The 14694-nt window shown below is 40.3% G+C and overlaps 2 protein-coding genes across 6 annotated transcripts in view; one reads left to right on the forward strand and one right to left on the reverse strand.

Annotated features, from left to right (window-relative positions):
• The window catches only part of LOC125878283 (aspartate aminotransferase, chloroplastic), a 936263-nt gene that overhangs the window by 11194 nt on the left and 910375 nt on the right, over positions 1-14694 (reverse strand). The gene's annotated exons all lie outside the window — the stretch shown is intronic.
• Positions 39-10353, forward strand: LOC125842853 (uncharacterized). Its single transcript, XM_049522144.1, has 4 exons — positions 39-213; positions 696-821; positions 1460-1794; positions 10153-10353. The coding sequence occupies exons 1-4, from the start codon at positions 39-41 to the stop codon at positions 10351-10353; spliced, it is 837 nt and encodes a 278-aa protein (XP_049378101.1).

The following is a 14694-nucleotide window of genomic DNA, read 5'->3' on the forward strand; positions in this document are numbered from 1 at the left end:
AAGCCAATAGGGAGGTTGTGGTTCCCGCAAGCTTAAATATGAATGCGGTGGCTTCAAGAGTGAGGGGTTTCACAAGAATGAATCCTTCGAAGTTTCATGGTTCTAAAGTTGAGAAAGATCCTCAAGAATATATTAATGAGGTCTATAAGATTTTGATGATCATGGGAGTTAGGCCAGTGGAAAAGGAGGAGTTGGTCACTTATCAACTAAAAGGTGTGGCTTAAATTTGGTATAATCAATGGAAAGAAGGGAGGCCGGAAGATGCGGGTCCTCTTGATTGGGAGAAGTTTAAGGCCATTTTTCTTGATAGGTTCTTTTCCCTTGAGACGAGGGAGGCCAATGTGCTTGAGTTCATTAACCTCCGGCATGAGAGTATGAGTGTGAGGGAATATGCTCTAAAGTTCACTTAATTATCCAAATATGCTCCAACAATTGTTGCCGATTCAAGGGCTAAGATGAGTAAGTTTGTTTTGGATATGTCTGAAATGGTGGTTAAAGAGTGCCGAACCGCAATACTCATTCATGATATGGACATCTCTCGTCTCATGGTGCATGCACAACAAATTGAGGAGGAGAAACTCAAGGAAAAATCTAGAGAGGTAAAAAAAAAGCTAAGATCGATAATGGTAACTTTTCACATGCAAGGTCCGATGGACAAGGTTGTCCTAGGTTTTGGCAAAGGTTTTTCGGTACAGGTTCCTCCAATGCTCCTCCTAAGTTCAACAAAGATAGGGTGTCCAACCCTAAGGCTCAAGGAGGGAATGGTAGTGGATCTTCATTGCCTATATCTAATTGTACTATGTGTGGAAGAAAGCACGATGGTAAGTGCCTAGCCGACACAGATGGTTGTTATGGTTGTGGTAAAAGTGGTCACAAAATGAAGGATTTCTTGATGCTTATGGCTAAAGGAAGAAAGGGCAAGCACTACTCTTAGTGGTTCGGGTTCCAATGCTCCTAAACAAAACCGCTTCTATGCACTCCAAACCCGAGGTGAACAAGAGGGTTCTTTGGATGTTGTTACTGGTATGTTGAAAGTTTTCCAAATTGATGTTTATGCTTTACTTAATCCCAGTGCTACTTTGTCTTTTGTGATGCCATATGTGGCTATGAGGGTTGATGTTCTTTCGGATATGTGATTAGAACCTTTTTCTGTCTCTACTCTGTAGGTGAATCTGTGGTGGCTAAGAGGGTCTATAGAAAGTGTCCCGTTTCCTTGTCCCATAGAGTTACTCTTGTTTACTGGTAGAGCTTGATATGTTAGATTTTTATGTTATCTTGGGTATTGATTGGCAACACTCTTGTTATGCTTCTATTGATTGTAGAACTCGTGTAGTCAAGTTTCCGTTCCCGAATGAGCCTATCCTAGAGTGGAAGAGGGGAAATTCTATGCTCAAGGGTCAGTTTGCCTCTTGTCTTAAAGTTTAAAATATGATTTCTAAGGGTTGCATTTACCATCTAGTTAGAGTGAGAGATGTAGATTTCGAAATCCATTCTCTCGAGTCGGTCCCCATTGTTAATGAGTTTTCGAAAGTGTTCCCAGATGATCTACTTAATATTCCTCCCGAGTGGGATTTAGACTTCGGTATTGACCTTATCCCAGACACGCAACCTATTTCTATTCCTCCTTACCGTATGGCTCCGACAGAACGTAAAGAGTTGAAAGAACAATTGAAAGATTTGTTGGATAGGGGTTTCATCCGACTGAGTATCTCTATATGGGGTGCTCCAGGTTTGTTTGTTAGAAAGAAAGATGGGTCTCTTCGTGTGCGTATTAACTATCGTCAGTTGAACAAGGTGACCATTAAGAATAAGTATCCTCTCCCAATAAAAGATGATTTATTTGACCAACTTCAAAGGGCAAGTTATTTATCTAAGATTGATCTCCAATCAGGTTATCACCAATTGAGGGTGAAAGATGATGACATTTCTAAGATGGCTTTTTGAACTCGGTATGGTCATTATGAGTTTTTGGTAATGTTGTTTGGGTTGACTAATGCTCCAGCGATGTTTATGGATTTGATGAATAGGGTGTTTAGACAATACCTTGACATGTTTGTGATTGTGATCATTGATGATATTTTGATCTACTCAAGAAGTGAGAATGAGCATGTTGATCATTTGAGGATCGTGTTGTCAATTCTTAAAGAACAACTTTTTGCAAATTTTAGCAAATGTGAATTTTGGTTAAGGTCCGTAGCTTTCCTTGGTCATATTGGGTCAAGCAAGGGTATTGAGGTATATCCTAAGAAGACAGATGTGGTCAAGAGTTGGCCTAGACCTTTAACTCCTTAGGACATTAGGAGTTTCTTGGGTTTGGCCAGTTACTATAGAAGGTTTGTTGTGGGATTTTCTTCAATTGCATCTCCTTTGACGGCTTTGACTCAAAAGAAGGCTAAGTTCATATGGTCCGAAGCTTGTGAGAAGAGTTTTTAAGAATTGAAAGATAGACTTACTTCGCTCCAGTGTTGACCTTACCGGAAGGAACAAATGGTTTTGTGATATATTGTGATGCCTCGACAATTGGGCTAGGGTGTGTGCTCATGCAAAATGGGAAAGTTATTGCCTATGCCTCAAGGAAACTTAAAATTCATGAGAAGAATTATCCGACTCAAGACCTTGAGTTGGCGGCGGTCATTTTTGCCTTAAAGATTTGGAGACACTATTTGTACGGAGTTCATGTTGATGTGTTTACTGACCACAAGATTTTTCTATATGTATTTAATCAATAGGATTTGAATCTACACCAAAGAATGTGGCTTGAGTTATTGAAGGATTATGACATGAGTGTTCTTTATCACCCCGGTAAAGCTAATGTGGTAGTGGATGCTCTTAGTCGGTTATCTATGGGTAGTGTTGCTTATATGGAAGAAGAAAAGAAAGAGTTGGCTCGAGATGTTCATAGATTGGGTCGGTTAGGTGTTTAACTAGTGGTCTCCAGCAAAGGTGGTGTTATGGTTCACAATGGTTCCGAATCGTCTTTTGTGGCGGATGTTAAAGCCAAGAAAGGTCTTGGTACAATTTTGGTATAATTGAAAGAGACGGTGCTTAAGAAATCCATTGAGGCTTTATCCGAAGGGGGAGATGGTGTACTTAGATACCAAAGTCGTTTATTTGTTCCGAATGTAGATGACTTGAGGGAACAAATTTTGACAGAAGCTCAAAGTTCACAGTATTCCATTCACCCGGGATCCACCAAGATGTACCGTGATTTACGGGAAGTCTATTGGTGGAATGGGATAAAGAAGGATATTGCGGAATTTGTGGCTAAGTGTCAAAATTGCAAACAAGTAAAGGTTGAGCATCTGAGAGACTGAGAGGTTTATCCCAAGATATTAGTATCCCTACTTGGAAGTGGGAGGACTTGAATAAGTACTTTATTGTTGGTTTGTGATCTTGGGCATATTTATTTGCCTAAGTTGTCGAGATTTGCCCATGTTTTGATTGAATTAAAAATGATCTTGAGTCTATTAGCTTGATTCTGTTAAACTTGCAATGATTGTGCACTAACACATGGCACTGCTTCCTGGTGCGATACCCTAAGGGAATTCCAACTTTTTCAGTGAAAATTGTATTAAATAGGATTCCTAAGTGAAGTAGAATTCGACTCTAATTTTCCCTACTATTATAAATAGACCCTAGGGCTAATTTGTAGGGAGTTCAAAATTATTTTGGGTGTACATGAGCAAGTGCAATCGTTTGTAATAGGTTTTACCTTTCTAACTCTTCTATTTTCCAGAAATTGCATGAAAAATTGTATTTTGTAGTTTTTTAATAGCATGAGTGGCTAAACGCCCTAGTTCTGGGGCTGTAGCTATGAATCGAATGTTGAATATTTAAGGTTTATGAATTAATTCTTGGTTGTCATTATAAGTTACTTTTATATTCTTGTTTTAGTATTTTGTGCTTGATCACCATAAGATAAATCTATTGTCTAATCTTAAAATTGAGAGAGGAGGGGTTAGATAGACCAGAGAATATAGAGAGCTCGATAATCCATTGACTTGAGGTGATTTGTGTTTAGGAGTGACGCTCGGACGAACAACTTGCTTGGTTACGAAACAAGATGAAATATAAATGCTCGCCAGTTAGGCCTGTTTATCCTCGCTCAACGATGTAGTTTGACAGCTAGCTGGAGTAGGCAACTAGAGGTCGAGAGACCCGACTCATTCAATTAACCCTGTAAACCAGTAACTTGACAACTAAAATTAGTTCTAAGCCAAGAATATGATACATGAAATTCATTGCATGCTACAACCCTAGAATTGTCTTTTACTTGCTTGAAACATCATCTTAAAGTGTTTCACAATTAGTTTCTTATATTTATTGCGTAATTCGTAGTAGTAGTTAATAATCATCACCATTTCTTAAAACAGTTACTTTTAGTTTATTTGTAGAATTGAGTGTTAAATATAAATTGATCAAAAGTCCCTTGGGAACGATAACTTATTTCTTTACGAATCTATATTACTTGAGCGACCACGTACACTTGCGTGCATATTGGGGAGCAACAAGTTTTTGGCGTCACTGCCGGGGACTTAAAAATTGATTTATATTCGATTTTATTAAGTCTACAATTAGAATATTCAGGTGTTAATAACTTGATCTTAGCTTGTTATTATAGGTACTTGACTATTAACTCTGGCTCTGAAATGAGAACTTGTCGAACCAGATAATGAACCCGAAAAAGCTTTACGCCTACGTAGAAAAATGCTAATCAAGGACATTATGGAGAATTGGGGTTAGGTCTTCATGAAAACAATGAGGGTAATAACCAAGACAATGTGAATAACCATGAGAACTTGAATAACCAAGAGGCACCGCCTATCATACCACCAAGACCAGTCCGTGATGTGGCAGTCCCACTCACAGCCAATGTGGCGTCTAGTATAAGGAAACCACCACCGGGGGGTAGGTTTGAACTAAAACAGGGCATGGCACAACTCCTCCATTCTAATGGACAATTTACTAGCCTCCCCACGAGGATCCTCAAATCCACATTAGGAACTTTATAGAGATTAGTGATACATACATCCCAAATGGAGTCTCATCGGACTATGTGAGGGTGACATTGTTCCCATGTTCATTGTTAGGAGCCGCCGGGCAGTGGTTAGATTCTGAGCCACCAAACTCCATCACTACATGGGATTATCTAGCAAATAAGTTCTTGAGTCGATTCTTTCCATCCAAGAAAACTACACGGTTGATGAGTGAGATATTAAGCTTTAAGTAAAAGTAGGGGGAGGATATGTACCAAGCATGGGCTCATTTTAAAACAAATGTTGAATGCTTGCCCGCACCACATGCAAACTAATGAGGTACTTGCTCACACGTTCTTTGAGGGTTTGATTATAATGCATGTGTATTTCTTAATAGTGCAGCAGGTGGACAAGCCATAGCAAAAAATTATGAAGAGTTATTCGACTTACTCGATAAACTCTCAGAAGGAAACTCGGGGTATGAGGGGCAAATGCCTAGGACCACAACCCAAAGGGCCGCAAGAATCTTAGATGTAGATCAAGCCACCGTCATAAATGCCAAACTGGATGCGATGCAACATAATATAACAATGCATCTCAAACAAATGTCCCTAAAATAAGCACCGGTTAAAATGGTACAACAAACATTTAATTGGTGTGGGGTATGTGGTAGTGGTGCTCATGAAACCGAACTATGTGAAGCAAACCCGGATTCCGTAAACTATGTCAGTAATGCGCAAAGATGTGGAGGTTAGCAAAGCTATGGTAATACCTAAAAATCTAGTTGGAGGAACCATCCTAACTTCTCATGGGGTGGGAACCAAAACTAAAACCAGGCACAAGGGTCTCACCAATACTGTTCACAAGGGGCTGGGCAACAATACCAAAATCCTAACCAAGGCGCAAATCCTAATGCACCAAAGGGGGGGGGGGGGTGATGACTAATGAGGAGTTACTCCAAAAGCTCATGGTTTAACTAGGGACAAAGATAAATTCTAGGATAGATAAGTAGGATGAGAACATCAGAAGCATCCAAATGTCCCAATTGAGTTTAGAGAAACAAGTTGCACAAGTAGCCAATTCTCTGAACTTGCGTCCCCAAGGTGGGCTGCCCGGTGATACTGAATCTAACCCTAAGCAACTGAATGCGGTAAGTACTAGAAGTGGGTTACAACTAGAGAAACTAGCTCCAAGAAGAGAGATACTGAGGCAGATACTAAAGAAAAGAAAGTGGAAGAGGTAGTAAAAAACTCCAATGTTGAGACGCTCTTTCCTCAAAAGAAACTACCCCCTCTGTTTCCACAAAGGCTTAGAAAGCAGAATGAAGATGAATGCTTTGGTAAGTTTCTCTCTCTCCTTAAACAGGTTCACATTAACCTGCCTTTGGTTGACATTTTGCAGGGTATCCCGAAGTATGTTAAATACGTAAATGAGATAGTGGCTAACAAGAGGAGGCTCACAGAGTATGAAACTGTTGCACTTATTGAGGAGTGCAGCTCTAGAATTCAAAATATACTACCCAAAAAGTTAAAAGATCCGAGTAGTTTTATTGTGTAGATTACAATTGGGCAAAGTGTTCATGCCCGGGGGTTGTGTGATTTGGGTGCTAGTATTAATCTTATACCCTTATATTGTCTAGAAAGCTTGGGTTGGGTAGTCCAAAATGAACCACTGTCATTCTCCAACTCGCTGATATATACATTGGTAGGCCGGGGTAGTAGAGGATGTGTTAGTTCAAGTAGGTTCCTTGATTTTTTCGGTGGATTTTGTGGCCTTAGACTTTGAACCGATTCTAAAGTTCCATTCATTTTGGGACGTCCGTTCTTGGCTACATGGAGGGCATTGATTAATGTAGTAGCTGGGTAACTAAATATGAGGGCACATGATAACGTTGAAATGTTTGATATCTACCGCGCTTTAAAATTGCCTTCTATCTATGGAGAGTTGTCTGCTATTACGGTTGTAGATCACATAGTAGAATCACAGTTAATTGTTGTAACACTCCGGAAAATGGTAGGATAAATTAGAGCTTAAATGTGAGGGTGAACATCTTGAATGAGGGTTATAGGAGTTAAGGCCAAGAGGCAAGTGCCAAGGATAAAGAGGCCAAGCCAAAGCCAAAGGCCAAGGCTGCCCCTAGCTTGAGCACACTGTCTCACTCTTCACGAGTGGGACCACAGACCGTGGTCCTCACCACGGCTCGTGAAGGGGGCTCGTGGTCTTGCCTTGGCCATGGTAGAATGCCCCCCAAACTCCTAGCTACTGCCTCAACTTCCACAACCATCACCACGACTCGTGGTCGTGATCATGGCTCATGGAGTTGCCTTGGCCAAAGGAGAGAAGTCCCCAAGTGACCAAGCTAATGCCTCACCTTCACGGAAGTGAACATGACTCGTGGTCTTGACCACGGATCGTGGAGCCCTTCGTGAAGATGACTTGGGCATTGAGCGAATGATCCCAAGTGGCAAGGCCACTGCCTCAAGGACCATAAGAGGGACCACGACTCGTGGTGTTTACCATGGTTCGTGGAGCCCTTCGTGGTAATGCCTTGGGCATGTGAGCCTTATGCCACTTTGGTAGAGCTACTGCCCCAACCTTTATGAGGGGGACCACGGATCGTGGTCCTAACCATGACTCATGAAGGGGCTCGTGTAGCCTGACGGGGTTCATTAAGTGAGGGTCAATTAAGTCTTTTCCTATTTAGGTCCAATTAAAGTGAGGTCATTTTGAATATTTTTAGGGGGTACTATATAAGTTGTTTCTTAGTCAAATTCACCCAATTAAAGTAATTAATTCACAACACCCAAATAATTCCCAAAATCCTCTCCCTCACAATATTTCTATCACTAGAAATCCTCCATTGAAGAAGACCAAGAACTTGAAGGCTAAGGCTCAAGAATCCATCCTCTCAACTCCAATTCGTGGCGAAATCTTCAATCAAGGTATGAGGGTCTTGATTCATGGAAATATTTCTTCCATGAAGCCGTAAAACTCTCTATTTCAAATTACTAGGTTCTTAAAAATCTAGGGTTTTCAATCGATAACATGGGTTCTTCCTAAAAATGATTTCAATAAGTTAATTGACTATTATTATGATTGAATTGTTGTTTATTGGTGATTTTATAAGAAAATTCCCCATGAACCCATGAATTTCCCCATGACCCAATTTCATGAATTGTGATGGGTGTATTAATGCAAGATGAATACTATGAATTGTGTCTATGCTATTTTAGTTATTGGAATCATGTTATTATTCATGCCTATTGTAGTATTTCTAGGTGTGATTGTGAGACAGGATTCTTGACCCTTGAAGGGTAGATTATGAGGGTTTGTACATGTTGATGAAAATTGTGTATGAACTTATGATTCACTTAGAAGGTGAAGATCCTATGACTATTGTGTAAATTATGGTATTTTTGAAAGGTAATTCTCCCCTTACCCCTACACTTGAATATGTATGAATTGTCTAGGATGATGATAATGTTGTTGTGTTGATTTAAAGACTATTCTCATGAAACACTATGAACATATTGTGAAAGGTTTACTCACATATCGGTGATTCTATGGTTGAAAGTCCATTTTCACATAATTAAATCCATGAGCTATTTTATGAGTTGTGTTGAATGAAGGCTAAAGATATATCTTCACACATGTAAATGCAATTCAAGACTAATATGTATCATTTGGGAAATAATGCTTAGCACCGAGGGGATATGGAGAATGAGGTAGAGGCCCTCCCATCAATACAATAGGCTAGGTTTCTAAAGTTAACCTCATGATATTGAAGCTCCTCTGCCAATACAATAGGTCGGGTTTCTAGAAGCAATCTCCCTATCCCGTAACTATGTGCCCTCATAGGTCTTTAGCTAGTGCATTCACCTAAAATCTATACATTTAGTTCTAAATTAGGCAAGTAGGACACCTTCTTTCAGTGTGGGCTTACACGACACTGGATTCCATGTAGGTCACATGGTCTTTGTTGGTTATGGCTATTTCCCCTATATGACAAGATTATGAATATGACACGAACTATACCTATGACTTCTTAATGAGTTTTACTTAGTAGAAGTGGGGGTATGGGAATTCACGTTTACATTGCACAAGTAGACTTGGCAAGGAGTTATGGGGTTGTTTCTAATGCAATGAAAATGTATGAATGTATGTATGTATGTTGAATGGATTGTTGCTATTGAATGACTTTCCTTATGTTCAAGCTAATGTACATGACTATTTCATTATCCATGACTATTGACTATGATGAGGTCTAAAGGATAATATGTATGACTAAGGTGTCCTCAAAGGGGTACTTAGTATGGTTGGTATTATGGGATGCCAACTATACATTGCACAAATATACCTTAGGGTTACTATGTAATGGCTCTATTATGTTATGTGGATTTATATGATAAATATGCTATGACTTGTCTTTTACCTTGGAAGTGCATGATGATTCTTAAACTTGGCAAATGCATTCTTTTCAATTAAATTGTCCCTTTTAACATGTTTTAAGGATTTTTATTGCATGGCTTCCATACTTAGTACTTAATTGTGCTAACCCCTATTTCTTTTACATTTTTTCCAAAGTGTAGGTTCCGGGCATTGAAGTGTTTTCTTGCTTGACTAAGGCTTGTATTGCTTATCTTCAAGACTTGTGGTGAGTCCTCATGGTTCGAGGACAAGAGTCTACTATTCTAGTTACTTTCATATTGTTCTATTTTGATATTTATTGATTGGAAAGGCCTGTGACCCTATTGACATTCGTTGTAATATATGGATTATGAGACAAGTCTAGACTTCACTTTTGATTTTTATGAAAAAGACTTCGATTGTAAAATTATAAATTCTGCATCATTTCTATTTTCTTATGTTTACGTATGCTAAGGGCTTGTATGAGACCCCTTCGGGGTCAAGTACGCCTTGTTACGTCTAGGGGGTACTTCTCGGTAGTGACAAACTTAATATCAAAACATAAGGTTTTGATATTGATGATTAGGTTGATGTCTCATAAACCACGTCTAGTAGATTCTTGTTCATGAGTGTGAAGGTGCCACACCTATGAGTGAGAGCGAGGTTATTTGATGTTTAGGAAAGTTCACTTCATTCATTACTCCTTAGTCGTGCTTTAGAGTTTTAACTCTATGGAGTCCTTTTCCTAACCCTTCTCTTATGTTTATAGGCTATGAATACAAGAAGGGTGAATGCAAGGAGGATGGAAGCGGAAAATGTGAATGAGGGAGTTCCTCCCCATGCTCCCCAAGGTCCTCAAGCTCCTATTGGTGAGGGGGCTATGACAAATGTGAAGATAAGGACGACTCTTCAAACATTAACTCAAGCCATGACAACTCAAGCTCAAGCTTTGACAACCCAAGACAGCTGAGATGTTGGGCCCCGTGTGAACCCTAATGTGAGCACCGTGGCTTCAAGGTTGAGATATTTCACAAGGATGAGCCCTCCTATGTTCTTTGGTTCCAAAATGGGCGAAGATCCTCAAGAATTTGTGGAAGAGGTTTACAAGATAATTGTTGCAGTGGGGGTGACTTCTATAGAAAAAGCGGAACTAGCCGCTTACCAATTGAAGGGTGTGGCCCAAGTATGGTCTACTCAATGGAAGAGGAGTAGTCCGGAAGGAGCGGGTCCTATAGGTTGGGATGTTTTCAAGAAACCATTCCTTGAAAGGTTCTTCCCTGAGAAAAAAAGGAAGCCAAGGTGGAAGAATTTATCAACCTTCATCAAGGAGGTATGGGTGTTGAAGAATATTCTCTTAGCTTACCGAATTGTCCAAATATGCTCCGTCTATGGTGGCGGATCCTAGGGATGAAATGAATAGGTTTGTGACAGGTGTGTCTAGCTTGCTGAGGAAAGAATGCCGTATGACTATGCTTCATGATGACATGGATGTATCCTGACTTATGGTCTATGCTAAGCAAATGAAGGATCAAAAACTCCAAGAAAAGAATAGGGAATTAAAGAAGACAAGGACCGATGACAGAAATTCTTCCAAGGGTAAATTTGAGGGTCAAGGTAGACCAAGGTTCAACGGAAAGTTTTCCAACCAAAGCTCATCTAGTGATCCAAGGGGTAAAACAAGGTAGGGTGTCTAACCTTAAGCCTCAAGGAGGCAATAGTGGTGGATCTTCCATGGAGAGCCCTACTTGTTCCAAGTGTGGCAAAAATCATGATAGTAAATGTCTTGCCGGTATGGGTGTGTGCTATGATTGTGCTAAGAGTGGGCATCAATTAAAAGATTGTCCAACACGTACAATCTAGGGGAGAGAAGATAAACAAACCCCTCCAAGCGGTTCCAATTCTGATGCTCCCAAGAAGAACCACTTTTATGCTCTTCAAGCTAGAGGTGACCAAGAGAGCTCCCCGGATGTGGTCACCGGTACGTTGCAAGTTTTCCTTATTGATGTTTATGCGTTAATGGATCCCGGTGCCACCTTATCTTTTATGACGCCTTTGGTGTCAATGAGGTTTGATGTTCCTCCAGAAGATTTATTAGAACCTTTTTCAATTTCTACCCCGGTTGGTGACTCCGTGGAGGCTAAGAGGGTGTATAGAAGATGTCCCATTTCCTTGTCCCATAGACTTACCCTTGTTGACTTGGTAGAACTTGACATGTTAGATTTTGATGTGATTCTTGGTTTGGATTGGTTGCATGCATGATATGATTCTATTGATTGTAAAACCCACGTGGTTAAATTCCAATTTCCAAATGAACCTATTTTAGAGTGGAAAGGGGGAAATTCTATACCTAGAGGTCAATTTGTTTCTTGTCTTAAAGCTAGGAAAATGATCTCCAAAGGGTGCATTTACCATCTTGTTAGGGTGAAGGATGTTGAATCTGAAACCCCTTCTCTAGAGTCAGTTCCGGTAGTGAATGAGTTTCTAGAAGTTTTTCTCGATATTTTCCCAGAATTTCTCCCTAACGGGAAATAGATTTTGGTATTGACCTTATCCTGGATACGCAACCTATCTCTATTCCTCATTATAGAATGTTTCCGGCGGAGTTGAAAGAGTTGAAAGAACAACTAAAGGATTTGCTTGACAATGGTTTTATTCAACCAAGCATCTCTCCATGGGGTTCTCTGATATTTTGCTTTAGGAAGAAGGATGGAACTCTTAGAATGTGTATTGATTATCGGCAATTGAACAAGGTGACCATTAAGAACAAGTATCCACTTCTTAGAATTGATGACTTATTTGATCAACTTCAAGGGGTTAGCTACTTTTCCAAAATTGACCTTCGTTCGGGATATCACCAACTAAGGGTGAGAGGGGTTGACATTCCCAAGACGACTTTCCGAACTAGGTATGGGCACTATGAGTTCCTTGTGATGTCATTTGGCCTAACAAATTCCCCGACGGCATTTATGGACCTTATGAATAGGGTTTTCCAGAAATATCTTGACATGTTTGTGATAGTGTTCATAGATGACATTTTGATCTATTCTAGAAATGAGAATGACCATACGGACCATTTGAGAGTTGTGTTGCAAATCCTCAAGGATCATCAATTATTCACAAAGTTTAGTAAATGCGAGTTTTGGCTAAGGTCCGTGGCATTCCTAGGTCACATTATGTCAAGCAAGGGTATATAAGTAAATCCAAAGAAGACGAACTCGATCAAGAGTTGGCCTAGACCTCTATCACCAACCAATATTAGAAGCTTTTTGGGTTTGGTCGGCTACTATAGGAGGTTCGTTGAGGGGTTCTCCTCTATTGCTTCTCCTTTGATGGCCCTAACTCAAAAGAAGGCTAAATTTGTGTGGTCAGAAGCTTGTGAGAAAAGCTTCCAAGAATTGAAAGATAGACTTACCTCCGCTGCGGTGTTGACCTTGCCGGAGGGTACCGATGGTTTTGTGGTATATTGCGACGCTTCTAGAGTGGATTTGGGATGTCTCCTTATGCAACATAGGAAAGTAATTGTCTATGCTTCAAGGCAACTCAAGATACATGAGAAGAACTATCCGACTCATGATCTCGAGTTGGTGACGGTAGTATTTACTTTGAAAATATGGAGACATTATCTATATGGGGTGCATGTTGATGTGTTCACCGACCACAAGAGTCTCCAATATGCGTTTAGCGAAAAATACTTGAACCTCTGACAAAGAAGGTGGTTAGAACTTTTGAAGGATTATGACATTAGTGTCCTTTACCACCCCGGCAAAGCCAATGTAGTTGAAGATGCCCTAAGTCGATTTCCCATGGGTAGTGTGGCACATGTAGAAGATGAGAAGAAGGAGTTAGTTCGTGATGTCCATATGTTGGCCCGGTTAGGTGTCCAACTAGTGGATTCCACCAAAGGTGGTGTCATGGTTCGCAATGATTCCGAATCATCCTTTGTAATAGATGTTAAGGCAAAGCAAGACCTTGATCCTATTCTAGTTTAATTGAGAGAGTCAGTACTTAACAAGTCCATTGAGGCTTTCTCCCAAGGGGGAGATGGGGTTCTTAGGTACCAAGGTCGATTATGTTTTCCGGATGTTGGTGGCTTGAGAGGGAAAATTTTAGATGAAGATCATGGTTCGCGGTATTCTATTCATCCGAGAGTCACCGAGATATATCGTGACCTATGGGAAGTCTATTGGTGGAATGGTATGAAGAAGGATATAGCGGGTTTTGTAGCCAAATTTCTAAATTGTCAACAAGTTAAGGACGAACACCTAAGACCTGGAGGCTTGCCCCAAGATATAGATATTCCCACTTGGAAGTGGGAGGATGTGAACATGGACTTTGTTGTGGGGTTGCCTCGTACTCGAAGGCAACATGATTCTATTTGGGTTATTGTTGATAGAATGACAAAGTCCGCCCACTTTATTCCTGTCAAGGTTTCATTTTCGGCAAAAGACTATTCCAAGTTGCACATCAAGGAGATAGTGAAGTTGCATGGGGTTCTTTTATCTATCATTTCAGATCGAGGTACTCAATTTACTTCACACTTTTGGAAGACATTCCAAAAAAAGGCTTGGTACTAAGGTTAAGCTTAGCACAACCTTTCATCCCCAAACCGATGGTCTAGCGGAACGTACCATCCAAACCTTAGAAGATATGTTGAGGGCATGTGTGATGGACTTCAAGGGTTGTTAGGATGACCATCTTCCATTGATTGAGTTTGCCTACAATAATAGTTACCACTCAAGTATTGCCATGGCACCATTTGAAGCATTGTATGGGAAGAGGTATAGATCTCCGATTGGGTGGTTTGAGGTAGGTGAAGTTGCTCTACTTGGTCCCGAATTAGTTTATGAGGCCATTGAAAAAGTTCAACTCATTAGAGAGAGGTTGAAGACAGCCCAAAGTTGGCAAAAGTCTTATGCCGATGTTAGAAGGAGGGACCTAGAATTTGAAGTCAACATTGGGTCTACTTGAAAATCTCACCTATGAAATGTGTGATGAGGTTTGGAAAGAAGGGGAAACTTAGTCCCCTGTATGTGGGCCCTTATCAAATCTTGAAGAATATTGGGAAAGTGGCCTATGAGTTAGACTTGCCGAATGAGTTAGCTCTGGTTCACCCAGTATCTCATGTTTCTATGCTTAAGAAATGCATTGGTGACCCGGTATTCAACATCCCTTTAGAAGGTTTGGGAGTTGATGAGAGTATTTTGTATGAAGATATTCCGGTAGAAATATTGGACCGACAAGTTAAAAAGTTGAGGAATAAGGAAATAGCTTCTGTGAAGGTTCTATGAAGGAATCAATTAGTTGAGGGTGC

Source organism: Solanum stenotomum, chromosome 10 (assembly GCF_019186545.1).
Source record: "Solanum stenotomum isolate F172 chromosome 10, ASM1918654v1, whole genome shotgun sequence".
Taxonomy (NCBI): domain Eukaryota; kingdom Viridiplantae; phylum Streptophyta; class Magnoliopsida; order Solanales; family Solanaceae; genus Solanum; species Solanum stenotomum.